The sequence below is a fragment of the Callorhinchus milii genome, unplaced genomic scaffold, assembly GCF_018977255.1.
Source record: "Callorhinchus milii isolate IMCB2004 unplaced genomic scaffold, IMCB_Cmil_1.0 Scaffold1, whole genome shotgun sequence".
In the NCBI taxonomy this organism is placed as follows: domain Eukaryota; kingdom Metazoa; phylum Chordata; class Chondrichthyes; order Chimaeriformes; family Callorhinchidae; genus Callorhinchus; species Callorhinchus milii.
The window spans coordinates 126,004,337-126,026,013 of NW_024704742.1; the positions used below are offsets into that span (position 1 = coordinate 126,004,337).

The following is a 21,677-nucleotide window of genomic DNA, read 5'->3' on the forward strand; positions in this document are numbered from 1 at the left end:
ACCACTGTCTCCTCTCCCTGCTTCCTGGGGAGACACAACTTAAGAGGTCCTACTCTCTGTCCTTCTCATATGTATTTGATGCGCTAAGTCAGACTAGTGTAGGGAGTTTTTCTCAGTGCCCTGAACAACAGACCCTCAATAAAATTGGTCATTCACTTCATGGCTGTGTGTAGGACATTGCTATGTGCAATTTGACTGCTGCATTCTCCTACAGAATACACAATCACTATGCTTTACAGTATATACAACGCTATATCAAATGCAAGGAGTATTATTATAATGGCCCAGTCGTAACTCTGCAAACGCATCCAAACTTCCCATAGGTATTCAGTATGTAAATTTATGCACTCTGTCTTTAATTTACTCCCCAAATTACGTGATTAACCTAACTTCACGTATCCTATGATGATCACAGAATTTATAGCCCAGCTGTGGCTGTAAAAAGTCCTTGAGACTGTGCCTACCTGGAGTAAACCCTGGTATAATAAGTTCCAATAGATACGAGTGCTAAATCCTGCTTACAAGAAGTAAAGATATATTGCACATGAATTCCATGGATGGGCTAAAACTTTCTAAGAGGAAGTTAAAAATGGGTTTGGGGATGTTAATTACTCGTTGCTCACCACGTTGAAACATTATGTGGCAGAAATAGGCAAAGGAACAGGATGCTGCACTGCATTGTTAAGTCAGTTGTGTTCCAAGCTGTAATAGTCTCATTATTTGCTCTGCCTCATATTTTGGTTTGTACTACACATGTAAAATATCCTATGTTATCCCCAGGTACCATGGTGCAATATAGGGCTGAAAAATGATAAGGTTATGTATTGCTTTTGATTATAATTTGGTCCTGATATTAATAGGTTTTACTGTGTTAATTAGATATTTAATTATATTTCATCATCAAGTGCTGTGAAGCAGTTTAGTTGCGGTAACACCACTCAGCATGAAACAATAGTTTCCCTTTTGAGAATTAGCTTAATTCTGTATAAAATGCCAAAATTTCAGCCTCTTTATATAGTCACATGATTCAGGGTATTTTTAGCTCCCCAACACTAGTGTTAATAACCATTAAAATAATGTGACATTGCATATTTCTCTCGTACAGAACACAGTGAGGGAGACTGTAATAAAGGCACTGTTTTTATGGATTCTCCATTGAAGTGCTTGTTATATCCGAGTTGTGGTGTTATATAATAATAATCTTCATAATCCTTACATTTGGTATTATGCTTTTCACCTCAGAATTACGTCTCAAAGCACTTCACAAGATGTACTGTAACGTGTAATGACTTTGTATTTTGTAGGTGAATACAGCAGCCAATGTTCCAAAAACAGCTGGGTGACCAATTTTATTTATTAATAACCCTTGTATTTGATATAGCACCTTATCACATTGTCGAGATGTCTCAAAGTGCTTCACAGGATATACCGTAAAGTGGAGTGAGAGTGCGCATTTTGTAGGTGAATGCAGTCAATATGGCCACAACAATCTCCCACAAACACCGATGGAGAAACTCCCTTCTCTTTTCGAATAATGCCATCAGACTATTAACGTTCACCTGGATAGGTAGATAAACCCAGGGTAAACATCTCTTACTTGGACAATTTTTAGCTAGGACACCAGAGAAACTCCCTTGTAGGTTATTACTTGTAGGTTCTTGTTGCTGTGTTCCAGTTTTGAGTGGTCCGTGATTGATTGCTTTATGGTTTATGTAGCCGTCAGTGGATCTGTCAGATGTTAAACCAGTACCAATGCTAGCCTCAAATGTTTCCAATTAGTTTTGTAGGTATAACCTGAGCTCCAGTGGGTCAGTTAGAAGTAACGGGTCAAATGTGCTCTCTGTGTAATATTTATCACGTTGAATGTGCTAAACGAGTTGCCCTAAACACTATTGTCATTGCTGAACTTGCTGTTATGGCACGATTCGATAAACAGAAGTGAGTTTCTTCCAGTCTCCTGGCCAACTGTCTCCGAGATAAAATCAATCATTCGCTTCATAGCTGTTCGTGGAAGATTGCTGTGCACATTTGACTGCTGTGTTTAACTACTAAGTGTACTGTTACTATACTTTGCGGTAAATCCTGCAAAATGCTTTAAGACAACCTCCTGATATGCAAAACATGCCCAAGACCAACTGCTTATTCTATACAAACAATATGACTTAAAATATATAGTTTATTCATTTCTGCTGGTACAGAACTTTGTGTGTTTTGGGTTTGACAAGAGTGACCTACATTCTTTAAATTCTTGATCCTTTGTAACTTTTTCTACTTTGAACTCCACTGAGTAAATTCAACTCAAATTTGCATTGAGTAGAGCTGGCAGCTACATTGTATGGTCACAGAAAAAATAAGAACATAAATGGTGGATGAGAAACAGCCATTTGGCCACTAAATCTCCCCCTCTAATGATTTAACTCTCTTGTCATGGTATTTATTTCTATTTTGAATATAGCAGGTGCTATATTCAATGCAAGGATTATTATTATTACTTTATTGGCAGTGCTTGCAAATGGCTATGGGGAAAAGTTTGGGCTAACAACAACAATAACAACTTGGATTTATATAGTGCCCTCCACGCTGGACGGCGTCTCAGAGCGCTTTGATTAACAAGGTTGTGGACTTTGATTAATGGTAGCATGATACGTACCAACCAAAAAAGCAAGAAAAAACTGTGTATTCAACATGCAGCACTGAGCAACCAACTATGCAACAACTGGCCTGTTCACATCCAACAGGCTAACCAACGACATTTGTACATTCCGTATCTCTTGGTTCTATCTGAGTTCAATACAGCAGATCAATCCCATTGCAAAGCAGCAGGCATGTATCCTGGACAAGTCACTGGCAGGCTTCATTTACCTACTCCTTTGTTCAGACTTGGCATAGACTCTCAGCTGCTTTCCTTTGCGCATGGTCAATTCAATTTAATTGAAAGAACTTAGAATGTAATGTATACTTTGGAGTAAATTATAAATTTCACTAGTCCTAGGAACAAAAGGCAAGCCTGTGCGATCATTGCACATTGCAGCGAGGCTCTTCTAAGAATTTGTTTTAAAGTCATCTTCAAAAGAGGAATGAATGACTATTGAGGTAAAAACAGCAACCTTTAAGGAAAACTATAAGCGAGTCTCATTTGCTCTTTTCTTCAATTACCTTTTGACATTTTTACACTTGGATAAATATTCTTAGTGAAAACTGAATATTAGGTGTAAATGGTAAAAATATACTTGTACATTAGAAAATACTGGAGATCCAAATATCATTAACTATTATATTCATCAAGACTTTGTGTTCATCGTCAAGGCTTCCACTCCAATGCAGTGGCAGGGGAGCACTGCATTGTTGGAGGTACAAGTAACCTCAGGTGAGACGTTGAACTGAGGTCCCATCAGACTGTTGCAGTGGACATTACAGACCCATGGCACTATTCAAAAAAGAGAAGGGAGTTTCTCCTGTGGCCCTGGTCAACAATCCCTCAAATAAAATTGGTCACTCACTCCATGGCTGTTTGTAGGATATTGCTATGTACAAATTGGTTGCTGCATTTCCCTTCAAAGTGCCCAGTCCCTGCACTTTACAGTAAATTGTGTGAAGTGCTCTGAGACATCCTGAGACTTATTTTCAAGAGACTGTGAGACTACTTTTATTATTTTAGTGGCAGTGCTTACAAATGGCTGTTGGACTGTAAGAGAAAGTTTGGGTTGAATTAATAAGACCTTTCCCGTGTTTTTTTTATGGATTTCCACTTTTAACCTCAAGAGTTTGACACAATTCAGTTTCATTTCTGATGATTCTCGCTAATTTGTTTCTCTCTTAACATACAATGAATCCTGGTAATTGCTCTCTGAAATGAGTCACCGTACCTGGGCTCTGCTTTGCAGCAGTGAGGAATTTAATTTTTTTTGTGTTTTTGGAACTGCACTTAGTGACCTAAATGAATCAATCATGCTTATATTTGATTTGCCAAGATGATACAGTACTTTGCACTCCTCAGGAAAACATACAATAGTTTGCATGGAAATTCAGGCATTAGGTTCTGCAGATGGAAGAAAAAATGTTTTTATTTTTAATAAACCTGCATTTGATATCGTACCCTTCACATCGGTAGGACATTTCAAAGTATTTCACAGGATTTACTGTATAGGTTTTGGACGTCCTCCTTACGTGAAAGGCGCTATGCAAATGTAATTTTGTTGTTGTTGTAGTGCAGTGACTGTGCATCTGGTAGGCGAATATCATCCAGACTTAGTAGAGAGCATTTTCATTTCTGAATCAGAAGGTTTTGTGTGCTTCACTTTGAGCTCACAGTCTAGGTTGACACTACAATGTGGGAAGTCCTGTAGTATATTGGTTACCTCGCAAGAGGAGGACCCGAGTTTGGTTCCTGGGTAGAGTGAAACCTTAGGTACGTTTCCTTACTCCACATGCCTGTTTACCTAGCAGTAAGTAGGAACCCAGTTGTTAAGTTGTTTAGCGGATCGCTTTTCTGGGGGTAATAATCCCGTCAAAAAAATATATAAAATAATTTGGTCACTCAATCCACGACTGTTTGCTGTGCGTAATTAGCTGCAAAATTTCGGCAACAAAATATACAGTCAATCCAATTCACAGTATATTCTGTGACGCACTTTAAGATGTCTCAACAGCATGATAAGGCGCTACATCAAATGCAAGGATTAAATGCAGTGCTGAGAGAGTCATGTGGTATGGTAACCTTCGGATGAGACAGGGCTACACCAAAGCCTGTCTGCCAGTTCAGGTTGACATTAAAGATCCCATGGCAATATTCAAAAAGAGAAGGGAGTTCCTCCCAATATCCTGGTCAACAACAACTTGCATTTATATAGCGCCCCTCACGCAGGGTAGCTTCCCAGAGCACTTGGCGGAGCACAATGACCCCGAATATTACAATAAATTTGTTATTCACTTCATATGTGGACATTTCTGTGTGCAAATTGTCTGCCGCGTTTGCCTACAAATGCACTTGACAGAAAACTCCATGAAATGCTTTGAGATGCTTCAACAAGAGAAATGTAAGGATTGTTTTATTATTGTTGTCATTATCATCATCAGATGGTATAGAACAATTGACATTCAGAATGAAAACGTTTGATCAATTTTTCCAGATAAATTCATGGCAAGTTAATATTTATAGGTATCGTCCAACTGGAATACAAATTGGAACTGTTTTGAATTTAGAGGAATACATTATGAATAGTACTGCAGATTTTAAACTACAGTTTACCCCTGCCCATAGGATTATGACCCCTAGTGGTAGTTACACTCAGTGCTGCAGGAACCCTTTTTAAAGATCTCCGTTAGAAAATGGTTGGGGAGAAATTTCAAGTTGGTCTATATTTACTCTATTAGCATTTCAGAGTATCCAGAATTTTGCAAATTGCTGAAGTCAGCCTAAACTTTGAAGCATTTTTTAAATTATTTTTAAACAAACTTATGTAAACCTGGCTTCAAATATAAAGACTGAATTTATGAGTTGCCGAATTCTGGAAGCCACATTGAACTTCTGCCCAGTATTTCATGGAGTCATAGAAATTATTGTATAGAAGAACATCATTCAGCTAATTGAGCATAGACCCAATGCTAACTCCTCTACTGGAAGTTTTACTTTAATCTCATTCTCTGCTCCTTGTAACCTTTTATATTAGTCCTTTTTAAATACTTATCTTTCTTCCGCCTTTGTCTGTTCCACTCCTAGACACGGAAACAGATTTTGTTTTCAGAGAATCCATAGTGATGAGATGTGTTACTAATGGCCCTCCAGGAAGGAATTTTCACAGGGTAAGAAGCTGTCAGTCAAAAAGTGACCAGATCAGGGACAGTTATTTCCTTACTTTACTTGGTGAGAAACCAAGTTTCAAAGGTAAAACAGTTTAAAAGAGATATGTATCATCTGACTCCACTGGCTCCCCATCTCCCAAGAGGATCGAGTTCAAGATCCTCATCCTCACTTTTAAAGTCCTCCACGGTTTTGCTTCTCCCTACTTCTGAGACCTGCTAAAATCTTACCAACCCGCCCCATCCCTCGGTTCGGCAGGCACTGGCGTGCTTCAAGTCCCCCGCCCTGCCCGCCCCACCATTGGCAGTTGGGCCTTTAGCCTTTCTGCCCCCACCCTCTGGAACTCCATCTTAAAGTCCCTTCGTCTTGCCCCTTTCCATGCCTCCTTCAGGGTCTGTCTCAAGATCTTACTCTTTGACCGTGCCTTCAGCATCCTCCCATCCCTACCCCACCTTGACCCCACCTCTTTTGAATCTAACTTGGGTTCAAACCCTCGACTATCCAACACCTTGGGACATCCTCCCGATGTGAAACATACAATATGGATACAATTTGTTGTTGCTGTAGTGAGGTAAATGCAAGATTTTAGTCAAACACTATCTTTTGCTATTTGCCAAAATAGGGAGACATGAACCAGGAAATTACAGATCAATTTATCTCACCTATGTTGTCAGGAATATGCTTGAGTATTATAGGGGATGTTATCAGTACTCAACAAGAGAGACAGAAGTAACCAACCTGGATTTCAAAGAATTGGGTTGTACCTCAGGAATTTACCAGAATTCTATGAGAAAGTAACTAAACTACTAAATACAAATAGTTTTTTTAGTCACAAAATGATAGAGATGGAAATACAGTAAAACTCCTAATAACTTTGTGGAGTCCTGTAGCTCAGTGGTTAGAGCGCTCCCCTCGCAAGTGAGAGACCTGGGTTCGATTCCCAGCAGAGCGAAACCTTGGGCAAGTTTCCTTACTCCACATGCCTGATAATAATAATAATCCTTGCATTTGATATAGCACTTTTCACGTCTTCTCAACATCTCAAAGCGCTTCACAGAATAGATAATAAAGTGAATTGACCGTATATTTGTGGGTGAAAAATAATAATCCTTGAAGAAAAAAAACAATAATAAATTGGTCACTCAGTCCAAGACTGCTGTGCGCAATTGGCTACCGCGTTTCGCCCACAATTATACAGTCAATTCACTTTACAATATATTCTGTGAAGTACTTTGAGATGTTGAGAAGACGTGAAAAGCACTATATCAAATGCAAGGATTATTATTATTAATAACTCGTCGCTCCTAGAGAAAACGGCTCAGTGACGAGTTATCCAGAGTGGCCAGTTAGGTTTATGTATAGATACATAAATAAATGTGGCCGGGATAATTGACAGCATAACGCCTTAACTGGTAGTGACAAGTTAAGCCAGGGTTGAGTTATCAGGAGTTTACTGTATCTTTAGTTTTAAAAAAATCTTCCCCAAGGAGCTGCCTAACTGACTATCAATCACACCCACCACCACTCCCCTGTCTCTGTGCCGAGACTGACAGTATTCTCAGATGATTGTCAGCGTGCTTCAAAAGCAACTGGAATCCTTTCTTTTTACCATTACCATTTTACCCATAACATTTTACTCTTTCAGTGCTATACTGTAGCATACAAAACTCTGCCGCCTGCATTCTTACCCGCACCAAACTCCGCTCCACGATTACCCCAGTCCTTGCCAGACTGCACTGGCTGCCTGTCCCATAGAGGATCGACTTCAAGATCCTCACTCTTGTCTTCAAATCCCTCCACTCCTCTGCACCCCCCCTACCTCTCTGACATCCTCTCTCCTCAAAACAGTGCCCGTTGCCTTCGTTCCACCGGGTCTGGCCTCCTCCTTGTCCCCCGAGTCCTCCGCGCCACCCTCAGCGGCCGTGCCTTCAGCCACTATGATCTGAGGCTCTGGAACTCCCTTCCTCGCTCCCTTCGTCTCGCTCCCTCTCTTCCTATTTTCAGCTCTCGGCTGAAGACCTTTCTTTTCGACTGCGCCTTTGGTCACCTTCCTCCCCCTCCCCCTGGCTCAGCCCCAGGATCTGTTACTGTAAAGCGCTCTGAGACACCGTCCAGCGTGGAGGGCGGGTTTTAAATTCGAGTTGTTGTTGTAGCTTGCTTGGATTTCCAGAAGGCATTTCTAAACATCCACATGTGAGACTTTTACACAGTGCTAAAGCTGATGGTGTTAAATGCAAATGAGCTATTTGGATTTAAGACAATAAGTCTTAACAATAGGAAGCAGAGAACAGTGATAAATGAAAAGCATTAGTTTGGAGATAGTGAGCAGAGGAATTGCACAGGAAGTCTTTGCTGTTCGTACTGGTTATAAACGACTTGGGGGACAGCGCTTCTTGTAATAGTATAAATTTTGCTGAGTAGACACTTTAATAATATAACAAGGTTAAATAGAATTCTGGAAAATATGGAGCAATTCAAATGATAGACAAATTATACTTTGTGGGCCAAAAGGAGTTGGAGATGGATTTATATGTAGGTAAAGGCAATACATGTTGGACCAAGAAACTGTAAACACATGTCCATAATAAAGGCCATCAGTAGAGGTGGAGAAGAAAAACTATATGGATGTAAATATTGATCAGGAACTGAAGGTTTCCCGTCAGTGTTATGCTGCTGTCAACAACGCCAATTCTTGCATTCTATTCTTGCATCTTAAGAGCATTTGGCTATAAATAGAAGGAACTTGCTATAACCTTGTCAAGCTACATTGGATTACTAGGGCCTAAAATGCAGCATTCGCTAATAGGATTTCTTAATAGGGAGTCTGAGTGGGAATTCCCAACAGGAAGCATGTCACGCAGACTTGTGTGGTCTACATTCTGAGCGTAGATGTCACCAGAGTATTGTTCCCACAAGTTGTCCTGACGCACGTAAGCTTTCCTTATTAAGGAATCCTCGTATCAATCGTTATGTTGTGTTTGATTTTGGAGGACACCCTACCTCCCAAGGACATTGGCGCAATGGAGATTGTTCAGCGAAGATATACAAGGCTGTTTCTAGAATTTATTGCTCTGTGTTATGAACTACTAACCACCTCATGAGAGGGCAATGCAGGAGAGGGGGAAGGGGTGGTGGAGGAGGGGGAGACACCTGACAAAGAGAGACAGAAAAAGTCTCAATTTCCAGATCCAGTGCACTGGTGACAATTTTAAGAGAGGTTTGCTGACCTGGAGATGTCATTTTCATGGAGCGGGGATTGGGGAAGAGAGGCTTGTGACTTTTAATTAAAAGGTGAAGACACTGGAGAGAGGGAGGGGCATGGGTGGGTTTGGGCAAAATTTAATCGCAAGACTTTTTGAAAGGATTATGTTTCATGCCTGGTCTCTGCAAGGGGCCTGCACAGGTCCAGAAGTCTGTGCAGAAGAGAGCAACGATTATGATCTCCAGTGTTAGAGGAATGAGCAATGATAACACAAGCAAGGTATCTTCAGTCTTGAAAGGGGATGCCTCAAAGAGGGAACCTTGCAGAGGTGTACAAGATTTTAAAAGGGATTGAGAAAATGAAACCAGAACAATACTTCAGCTGCACCTCTTGCCAAACAAGAGGACACAGGTTTAAGTTTGTGAATAGCAATTTCAGAACAGACAGCAGGAAATATTTCTTTACCCAGATTGTAATTAATGACTGGAACAGGTTACTGGGAAAGGTGGTTGAGGCCAGGATACATTTAAAAAAATCCCTATGATTTTGATAGGAAGACATTAGGATGCGTATTTTGAAAAGATGAGATCAAATGGGGTGAAGGGCCTTCTTCATCTGAACCGATCTTCTGATGACGTAAATCTTGCCTGAAGTATAACCAGCATTATCCTTTCAGCCTGGCATATTGCCCAAAGTTGCTCAACCTTTTTTGTTCATGAGAGCCTGATCCAAGCCTTATTGAAATAATCAGATATGCAGACAATGTAAATAGATGCAAACAGAATATTATACTTAAACCATGAGAGCTCAACTGAAGGTCATTGTTTAAAAACTTGAAAATATCGAACAAAACTATAGGTGATTAGAGTATATTTTGTCACAGAGAAGTGGATGTGTGGAACAAACTCCTATCAAAAGAAATTGATTCTGCATTAAATAACTCCACACAAAAAAGAATTGATTAATTATCTGTCTGAGGACTATAATAACAATTATAACCCTTGCATTTGATATAGCGCCATATCACATTGTCAAAACATCTCAAAGTGCTTCACAGGATTTACTGTTGAGAGAAGTGACTGTATTTTTCAGGCAAATGCCACAGGCAATTTTCACACGGAAATGTCCCACAACAGCCATGAAGTGAATGACAAATTTTATCTGGGGGAATGTTGGCCAGGACAGCAGGTGTAGAGAGTAAATGTAAATAATGCCTCATTTTTGAGTAATGAAACTGGACCTTTTTTTGCATTTTAGAATTTTACACATAACAGGCACAAAATACCATTCAGTTGTAGCCTGTACGGGCATTTTGTCTTACAACTGTAGATTTCGCAGAAAATCTAGCCTCAATTTGGAAGCCAGTTTTCTGTAGTTCTGAAGAGAAGTGGCTTCTAAATTAAAGTAGAATTTAAGATTTTTCCATTAATTCTGTATGACTTTAAATTTCAGGACAAAATAGTCTCACAGGCTAAAACTAGGGAGAACTTGAAGCCTTAGATGTGCTATTATATACCACTATCTGTTGAGGGTTAAATGCAGACTATGGTGATACCTGCCATTTGCCGCATTGGCAAAGGTATTGCGTGTTATGCTGACATACATGTATTATGCACCATGTGTAAACCATGTGTAAACACCCACGCAGAGGAAATTGCAGATGCCCTTAATTATCTCAATTAACAAAAATGTATTAAATATGTGATAACAATCAATCCTGTTCAATGGTTGTTAAATAGATAATTAAGTGCCTGTAATTTGCTTGGTACACTTGGGCTTACATATGGTTTGCACATGGCTCTCAATACATTCAAATATTGTTATGTTGAATTATTATTCATACTATTTATTTTAGGATTTCTTACAATTATGCAAAATAGCTTGTAGATTTGAAGCTGTGTTAATCTTCCTTTGGATTTCAGAGTTTCAAATGATGATTTAACTTGGTCATTATAGCATGACCCCTAGTGGTAGCCTCACTCAGTGCTGCAGAACTCCTTTTGGAACATGGTATTTATAATGAGTTGTGTGGTAATTGGCCTGTAGGGAGGAATTTTGAACAGAATGAGTTATCTCATCATTACCAGTGAGGAGCTGTAATGTACTGAGAGAATGAGAGAGTCTTTGGGAAAGAGGTGTCTGCCATTTACTGTTTCAGAAGAGAAATAAAGAGATAATGTGTCTCACTGTTTACAGGGATGGTTCAGCTCCCTGTTTACAGAAGTGGTGTGTCTCATCCTTTACATGGATAGTAGTTTAGCTACTGTAATTGTGTGAGATTTAAGAATGCAGACCTGGTAATAATAATAATAATCCTTGCTTTGATATAGTGCATTATCAGTAGTTGGAATAACATAATAATAATAATAATAATAATCCTTGCATTTGATATAGCGCTTTTCACGTCGGGAGGACGTCCCAAAGCGCTTCACAAAACACACTGTAAAGTGAATTGACTGTATATTTGTGGGCGAACGCGGCAGCCAATTGCGCACAGCAATGTCCCACAAACAGTCGTGGATTGAAAATGACCAATTTATTATTGTTTTTTGTTTTGTTTTGGAGGGATTATTAGGGGTCGGTATTGGGACCACTGATGTTTTTGATCTGTATAAATGACCTGGACTTGGGTATAGGGAGTACAATTTCCATGTTTGCAGATGATACTAAGTTAGGAAAAGTAATAAACAGTGAGGAGGATAGTAGCAGTCTGCAAGAGGACATAGACAGACTTATAAAATGGGCAGACACATGGCAGATGAAGTTTAATGTGGAGAAATGCAAAGTGATGCATTTTGGGAGGATGAGGAGAGGGATATATAATGGTAGAATCTTAAAGTGGGTGAAGGAACAGAGAGACCTGGGGGTTCATATAAGTAAATCTTTGAAGGTGGCAGAGAAGGTTAAGAGGAGACTTAATATGGGGGATTTGATAGAGTGGACAAGGAGAACCTATTTCCATTGGCGGGTGGGTCGGTAACCCGAGGACACAGATTTAAAATAGTTGCTAAAGGGACGTAGGAAAAAAATTTTGACACAGCGAATTGTTCGGATCTGGAATGCATTGCCTGAAAGCGTGGTGGAAGATGATTCGATAACAACTTTTAATAAAGAAGTAGATAATTATTTGGGGAGGAAACATTTGCAGGGCTATGGGGAGAGAGCGGGGGAGTGGGATTCATTTGGTTAGCTTTTTTCAAAGAGCTGACAGACACAATGGGCCGAATAGCCTCCTTCTGTGCTGTATATTTCTATGATTCTATGAATATGGTGCCATGGAGGAGCAATGCAAGAGAGTTTAAAGAGAGTTCTGTATTTTGGACAAAGTGGTGCACAGCAATTGAACATGGAAGGTTATATAGTATATCACTGCATATTTTACTGATAATGGCATGATTACATTGACAAAAAGTTGCTTTCATCTGTTTTATGTTAAATCTTAAAACAACCATTTATTCCTAACACTGGATCCAAGGGATTGTTTGATAGGAGAGCAGAAGTTCATTGCTCTAACATATGTGTACTGCACCCAAGGCATGTACTGATTCAAGAGGGAATTGACAACAATGGGGATTTGTGGGGAAAGTGAGACAGAGACATACTTCTATGACTTCTGTCTATTGACATCTGAAATGGACCAAAATGAGATTTCCATTACCCACTTCATCCATTCTTATAATTAAAAACAGCCCAAATTACACTGAATTATGGCTACTATTGGTCTGATAGAGCAGATCAGCATGGTGACCTACAGTTAACTAATAGAGTCGATTTGGAGTTTCTATTCAACGATCCTGTTTGAAACCACTGCATATGATCATTATATCACTATATTCCTCGCAAATTATACCATGCAGATGCAAGTAAGGGAGCTCACACTAAATGGGATGATATAGAATGTGCTATATTTTGTGTGAAATTGAGGCTGTAAATGAGAGTAATTGTTATTGCTCCCCAATGCTATTTACAAAGTAAACTACTACAACGAATCTATTGCTGTTAGATTTTCATTTACTTGTGCTAATTTATGCTCAAGTTTTATAAGTATGTCCCTTTATGGTTAAATGGATGAATTTCATTGATAAATATATGATAGAATGTATGAAAAAACTACAGAATACAATTTGAAATTTCATTCAGTCGTTTAAATATGAATAAGGCTTCTTGCTACTAAAGTGATTGTAACTGATGGAAGTAGTTTCATACAACAAAGAGCCAAGGTCAGTCCCTCAAATCTCTAGTGCTAAATCACAAATATCCTCAGAACTAGACACATTGGGAGCCAAATTGTTATTTTCTGTATAATTTTGCTTTGTCTTATTAATAGATGTTTTTAAATTAAATTGCAAAATAATGCAGTTTTAATAGGTAAACTATATTAGATACTCTGTTGCTACTCTTAGTGTCTAATAATCTGCATGGTTTATGGAAACAGAATGGTACCACAGTCTGATGTTGTTAGGTCTATTTTCTCTTGGAACAGAATAATAATCCTTGCATTTAATATAATAATAATAATCCTTGCATTTGATATAGCGCTTTTCACGTCGGGAGGACGTCCCAAAGCTCTTCACAGAACACACTGTAAAATGAATTGACTGTATATTTGTGGGCGAACGCGGCAGCCAATTGCGCACAGCAATGTCCCACAAACAGTCGTAGATTGAAAATGACCAATTTATTATTCTTTTTGGTTTTTTGGAGGGATTATTATTAGGCTCTGTGTGGAGTAAGGAAACTTGCCCAAGGTTTCGCCCTCTGCCTGGAATTGAAATCGGGTCTCTCACTTGCAAAGCGAGTGCTCTAACCACTGAGCTACAGGACTCCACAAATATACCTTAGCACGTTGAAACATCTCAAAATGCTTCTCAGTAATTATTGCTAAGCGTATTGACTGTATTTGTAGGTGAACACAGCTACCAATTTGCATATAGCAGTGTTCCACAAATAGCCAGTTAGTGACTTGAGGAATGTTCAGCGCACTAAGAGAAGCATCTTTTCTTTTCAAAGGCTTTTTTTCACCATTGGCGGGAGAGCCTTCAGCCACTCTGCCCCAACCTCAGGAATTCCATACCCCAATCACTCCACCTCGCCCCCTCCTTAGCCTCCTTCAAGTCCCGCCTCAAAACCCTCCTCTTCAATCATGCCATCGGTCACCCCCCTTCCCCTCCCTTCTCCCCACGACCCCAGCTCGGGTCTGAAATGCTGTCTAGTGCCTTGGGACGTCCTCCCAACGTGAAAGGTGCTATACAAATGTAATCTTGTTGTTGTTGTTCAAATAGTGCTATGGATTCTTTAACATTCACCTGAACAGGCAAATGGGACCTCGACTTAATGTCCCATCCAAATGATTGCACCTGCAAGAATGCAGTACTCCTCCAACACTGCACTGGAGTGTCAGCCTAGATTGTGAGCTGTTGAGCTAAAAGTCCACAAACTAGGAGCACTGAATGAGGGAAACATAGATTGTTAGTCAGTGGGGGCTTGATAATACGTTTGATTCAATGTGGTTGCAGGTTGACCTAATAAACCATCTATATGAGTCCACAGGGCAAAACAAGTCACAATTCAGCATAATGTGGACAATGTTTACTGTCATAAGAATGGATGAGGGGCTAATGGACATGCCATCCTAATCTATATTCAGTGGCAGTGGGCGGAAGTTGTAGGAATGTGCAGAATTGGAAGAGAATCTGACCGGTCCAATTTTCAAACACTGTACCATCTTTCCACTTAACCCCTAACTTCCCATTACTATCAAATTGTTATCAAATTCCCCCTTGAAAATGCCCAAACCACCCACCTTCACTGCCTCCCAGGGCAGACTGTTCCATATAATAATAATCCTTGCATTTGATATAGGGCCTTATCATGTCTTCGAGACATCTCAAAGCACTTCACAAAATAGTAATAAATCATAATAATCCTTGCAATTTACTGTAAAGTGAATTGACTGTATATGTTGTAGGTGAAATGAGGCAGTCAATTGCGCACCACAGTATCCCACAAACAATCATGGATTAAGTGACCAAATTATTATTTACATTTTTTTAAGGGGTTATTCAATTTAAATTGTCTATTAGTGCTCCCTCTTTGGCATTTGAAGCCATTATCCCTTGTAGATTGTGTTGAATAAGGTCTGGTTTGGATAATCTAAAGCAGGATGATGGGTTTCTGCATGTGTCAGACACCCGGCTGTTCAAAATATGCAGAGTTTGTCACCGAGCCAGGGAGAGTGGGGAGGTGACCATGGGCATGATCGAAGGTGAAGGTCTCCAGGTATGAAGATGGACAAGGAACTATATCAGTATAGCTATATAAGCTACAATGGCCCTATATCAAATGCAAGGATTATTATTACTAAATTCTGAGCTGAACCCATTAGTTCTGTTCTGGGGGATCTCTACTATCTGCCCGTGCTGCTAGATCAGTTCTGAAAACTTTTTCCATCAATACAATACAACTTCCATTGATATAGTGTCTTTCAAATCACAAGAACATCTCAAAGGTGTTTTACAAAGTTGGATGTGCACCCAGGGCTAGGTTGGGTGGGGATCCGGGAGGGGTTGGCGGTAGAGGAAAAGATGCCCGTAATGTTCAAGGCTCCCTTGGATCAAGGCTCCCTTGGATCAATGCCCCCAATTTGATCTTTTGGAATCCTTCAGCTTGCCATTGAACAGTTCTGCTCTATACTTGGGTCATATTACTAGCTGAAGAAAAGAGTTGGATTACATCTGTGGATTTAAATTGATGCATTCAGTAGATAGTCATTTTCACTAAATAAAGAAATCAACTGAGAAGTTGGGTTGTTTACGATCCTCAAATGAAGCACCCAAGTTCAGGTAAGGTATTGAATTCTGATTTAACTCTTTCTATTGAGGAATGCTTGATACAGTCACAAAGTGCAGAAAGTACAGTGGACCTTATTACATTCACCCTTTGAGTGAAAAACTTCACAAATTCATTAATTTCAGGAATCCCAATACCTGCTCCTTACACCGTTGAAAAGAGGAGCAGGAGCTATTTAGCACAAAGGGAAGAAGTTGTTCCCCAGCTGAATTCTCTGTGTGTTAACTACCAACTAATTTCAATTATTCATTTTTCCTTCAGGCCAATAACGTTTCAACGATTCATTGTTCATTATCATTACCTGCTTCCACTTGGCTGAACTACACATTCATGTGTAATGAAGAAGTGGATTTTAATATGTTTATCCTGTGAGTTTTGTTTTTGTTGGAGCGGGAGCAGGGCTCACAGCAAACAAAATATCGGAAGAAGCACTTTCTGAACAATGACGTACTTGTTGGTTATAATTTATGTTGAATTGATCCTGGGAGTTGCAGCTTTATCAGTTCTGATTATGAACCTTAAATGTTGCATTCTGTTTGCATTCAGCCTTCAGGAAATTAAGTGAAAAAGATAGGAACTTCCTCACAGAATAACATTCAGTTGTAGGTCCCTGGGTCAAGCAAATGTTTTTTCTCAGTCTATCAGTTTGCCAAATTTATTAGTCTCTTGATTTTACTTTACTTTTTTGCATTGCAACAACAATGTAGGACAATCAGCCGGAATTCACCAAGATAGCTGGGTGTTACAGTGTGAAGATCTTTATGGCTGTCCTCAAATAGCTAAGTGCAGAAGCTTTGTTAATGTGTGTTCTGGTGCTATCTCACAGTGTCATTGGAGTCTGAAATATAGGTTAGGCTAAGCCCATAGGTTAACCATTCTGTGATTCTGTGTTCATATAGGTGCAGAAGCCCTTATAATTTGTGATTAATGACCTATCATTGGTGGTTGACCTTTCAGCCACAATGTTCTGGAACTCCCTCTCTACCTCTTTGGCTGTGTCCTCAGACACCTTCTCCCATTTCCCCCAACTCCCAATTTGTTCGGTAACCCACAGTGGACATGTTATTCTATTTGAAATAGTTGTAGAAATAATTCTGGCATTTGATAAAGTGCCTCTAATGTTGAACCATTGCAAAGCATTTGACAGAGAATTGCTATCAAGTGAAGTGACTGTTCTTGTATAGAAATGTGGCAACCATTTCACTCACAGCTAGGCCCCAGCAAAAAGCCATGTGACTAATTGATCCAGAGAATCAGTGGTCAGGACACCAAGAGAAACTTCCTTTTCTTATCATATAGTCGTGTTGTGGGTTCTTAAAACTCATCTGACCAGGTTTATGGAACAGGAATAAGTTTAAGTTGTTGTTGATGTTGAAAAGGACTGCAGAATCACTTGTAATGTTTTTCATTGGTAATTGTACAACTGACTGCTCCTGCATGATAGAAACATGGTTATGGGCTATTAGTCCAACATTTTAGACCCCAACATTGTTGTACTGCACTTAACGATGAAAGGCGTTTTTTGCATAGATGTCAATTTAAATGTGTGCGACAAAATGTACTAAAGAAAATGTATATTAAATACTAATTTCTTTTTGTGTTACCCTTTCAGATTTTCCATATGACATATGATTTTGCCAGCGCAGTGGTGAGAATATTTAATCTGATTGCAATGATGCTTCTGTTATGCCACTGGGATGGTTGTCTCCAGTTTCTAGTACCATTACTCCAGGATTTCCCCCCTGATTGCTGGGTGTCCCTAAATGGTATGGTTGTAAGTATTGTTATTTTTTTTTACCTGTATTCCTATTGTCAAGCTTATTAGTCAATGATTTTGTCATTCAAGGATCTTTTATTAATAACGACTGGATAAACTGGTTTGTTTTTCCCTGGAAAAGAGAATCTAAAGAGGACACCTGATAGTGGTCTCTTAAATTATGGGGAGTTTTAATAAAGAAACCAAGAAGAAATTATTTCCATTGATCAATGAGTCAGAACTTGATGAGGGCATAGGATTAAAATAATTACCAAAAGAACAAAGGGAGGAAACACTTTTTTATGCTGGGGGTTTGTTAACATTTGGAACATTTGATCTGGAACCATGGTTGATGCAGTATCCACACAAGCTTTAAGAGGGAATTAGATAAATATCTGAAAGGGAGAAGTATAAAAGGGTATTGCCAAAAGGGCTGGGGTTAAAGAGTTAATGTTAGCAATAGATTATTTTGACGAGCCAGCATAGGCACAATGGGCTGAAGGGCCTCTTTCCATCCTATAAATTTCCACAGTTCTATCTCTATGCCGGGATAAAATGTAACACATAGTTGGTCTTGATTTCTCACTTTGAATGGATGTTTTAAAGAGAAAAGAGATACTTGGGGAGTCAGTATTTCAAGGCGTATGGGGAAAAGGAGGTGAAAAGGGGATTAAAAGATCTGCCATATTCAGGACTCGACAGGATGAATGGCCTCCTGTTCCTATGTTCTATAGTTTAGCATTTACGGCCCGTCAAGAGCATATTCTTTCTCTGAGATGTTTCCTACTGTTAGTTCTTTCAGTGCCATTGCACTAGTTTGTGATATTATGTTCCTGATTTATATAGTGACTGCAGAATAATGGCACACCTAGTACATGAGAGCAGCATGCCTGAGACGAGCAGAGCTTTGGATAATGGAGCAAAAATTGCTGAGCCCACAATTTTATTTTAAACTTAATTTCTCATGTTATTTTTCCCCATGCTCGCGGTCTAATTCGTTATCTATTTATATCGCCTTGACACTGGGTTAAGAAAAATAGCACACAGTGGAGGGGTTGCAGGCCTGGCACCCTGTTTGTTTTATGAAAAGAAAAGATAAATTAGTACCACACACCAGAATACTTCTTACCCGCTACAGTCAGGCAGAAGAACTGTGCAGCTGGATGTGACAAGATTAGGAAAACTGAGAGGGAGCAGTAGACAGAAATCATTACATTGTGTTCCACATAAATTTTTGTTAATGAGTGCATTTGTCGAACCAAACCCCAAACTTCTTAATGATAAACTGTAATCCAAAATTTGGTTTGGGTTAATTAATGACAGTACAACTGAATAACATGGAGAGAGCTTAAGACAATAGAGTCCGTACACAGAAATCAGTTTTGATATTATTAGAATTATGGCGATGGAAATTTGTGGCCTTTCTTAATAACATTCAATGAATAAGGACATGGAGTTGCACAAATGGAGGCTTCTTCTAGTAACTGGAATAATTGGTTCGTGTGGGGTATAAACATCGGCATGGACGAGTTGGGATGATTGGCATGTTTCAGTGCTGGAGATTCTATGTAATTCACAATGACCTGGGGAGACTTTGGCTGAACCCAATCTGCTTCCGGAACTGAGTTTCCATGGATTGAGGGCTAATCTAATGTAATTCTGTATTAAGGAACAACATAAATAAAGCGAGGAAAATAAGACCTCTTTAAACTTAACGTATGAAGAGCTTAATGGGGATAAAAGCCCATTGATATATTGTGTACAAGTTGGGTTGAAAATTGAAGGAGAAAAACACCAGCCCCTTTGCTGCACTTCAGAAAGCACCAGTACCCATTCATGTCAGTAAGAAGCAGAAAAGCTTTGTCTTAGATCTTGTATCTAGTCATAGTTTTTCTCTCCCTTTTGTTGGATGGAGTCCACATTGGAAGATTGGGTGTTTAACTTTAACAGAAGCCAAGTTCATGCCAGCCTTTGCCTGCACAGTAACACTTATTCGGCTCCATTCAAGGCACATTTCAGGCCATGTTTATGTTGTTTCTTTTTAATATGTGCATCACAATTACAATTTTCTCCCACAAAATACATAGTCAATCCATTTTACAATATATTTTGAGAAGACTCAACCACGCGATAAGGTGCTATATCAAATGCAAGGATTATTATGATTATTATGACAATAGTAAATTGAGTTACTTTGGGTTCTCCATGTACGGCGATGTCTTGGAACACTTAACACGGACTGAGTTGGACACCAAACAAGAGAGAGGAGGGGTGCACTACAACAGCTTGAATTTATATAGTGCCCTTCATGTAGAATAAAGTCTCGGAGCACTTTATAGTGCTGTGGACAGAATTAAGCGAAGGGGAGGGGAGAAGGAGGAGGTGACCATAAACGCAGTCAAAGGGATAGATTTAACCTTCAGATGAAAAAAATGCACTCAATTGGCCTATGTATTGAGAAAAATAATTTGGGAAAACAATCGCACACCTTTCCGGAGTTTGGTTTTTTATGTTCATTAGGCAAGCACAAACATCACATTATATATGGCACGGATCTCTGAGGGATAATGATGGCCTCTATTCATCATCCAGAAATAATTCCCCACAGCACACAGTACGTGCAGCAGTGGGAGCAAGAGAAATTACAACTCCCACACTTAGGGCAGAACGGTTCTGAAGTGTCTGTTTTTCAAGTGTGACTGAAGCTGTTAGCTAAAGATCTGCTTGTTTACAGTCATTATCTGCAGTGTGAATTTAGCTGTGTTTGCATTTTCCATCGCTACCGGGTTCCTATTTGCTTTGACTCAGTTTACCCCTTGAGATGAAACCCCATTCAGTCTTGGCCTGTGAGACATTTTATATTAAGATTTAAGATTACGCAGATTTATAACAATAATAATAATCCTTGCAATTGATATAGCACTTTTCACGTCTTCTACACATCTCAAAGCGCTTCACAGAATATACTGTAAAGTGAATTGACTATATTTTGTAGGCGAAACGCGGCAGCCAATTGTGCACAGCAGTGTCCCACAAACAGTCGTGGATTGAGTGACCAATTTATTATTGGGTTTCTTTTTCTTGAGGGATTATTATCAGGCATGTTGAGTAAGGAAACTTTCCCAAGGTTTTGCCCTGCTGGGAATCAAACCCAGGTCTCTTGCTTGTGAGGCGAGTGCTCTACCACTGAGCTACAGGATTCCTAAAAGGACATTTTTTTAAATTCACTTTTAATCCCAAAGCTTGATTTCTCTAAAATTACCAGGAGGTCATTGCAACATAAAACCTTTTGTCAACTTGCCTCGATTGCTAGCAGTCTTGCTTCTGAGGCAGAAGGTTGTGTATTTAAGTCCCATGTCAGGACCTAGTTCACAGTCTAAGCTGAAAGACCAGTGCAGCGCTGGGGTAATGCTGCATTGTCAGAGATGCTGTCCTTCGCAGGAGACATTAAAAGCGAGATCCCGGCTGCCTTTTCAGTTGGATTTTAAACTTTCCACAGTACATCTTACAAAGAGAAACAGGTTTCTGATGTACAAGTCACTATCCCAGGGAAAAATTGTGGGCCTTATGGTGAAGACTCTTTCTCCACTGACATATTTTAATGGGAGCCCTGTCATCTTCCTGGGGAGAGTTAAAGAAGTCAGCAATTCCAGTAACACATTAGCAGCTTGTTGCTACCATTGACACACCATACGCTTACCCGTATCGAAAGTGTTAGTAACATCGTTCAAAAATATTAATTTACTTTATACCACATCCCAGCCAGCATTTTGTAATTCCAGCAAAGCAGGAATTGTGAAAAAATAGAGAGTTGAGTTAATATAATTTTAGGTACTGCTGAAAATGCACAGCGGGTCAATAAACATGTGAAAGCAAAAAGGTAGGTTAATAGGTAGGTTAATAGCTAAAGTGTCTAACTCCTCCATTTGTTGAGTAGCCAACTGTAAATTTTCAGCACTTACAATTACTTTCTTTTTTTTGCTTATACATTGGGGTCAAACGTGGGGCATTCGCTACTGAATTTGAAATGGTTCACAAATGTCAGTGCTGCTGATAATTGGGTGTGGGTA

The 21,677-nt window shown here is 39.5% G+C and overlaps 1 protein-coding gene across 1 annotated transcript in view; it reads left to right on the forward strand.

Annotated features, from left to right (window-relative positions):
- Positions 1 to 21,677, forward strand: part of LOC103177884 (potassium/sodium hyperpolarization-activated cyclic nucleotide-gated channel 1) — a 130,942-nt gene that overhangs the window by 41,256 nt on the left and 68,009 nt on the right. The window contains exon 3 of the mRNA XM_042339965.1: positions 17,464 to 17,625. Coding sequence (XP_042195899.1) covers positions 17,464 to 17,625 — 162 coding nt within the window. The remainder of the gene's footprint in view (positions 1 to 17,463; positions 17,626 to 21,677) is intronic.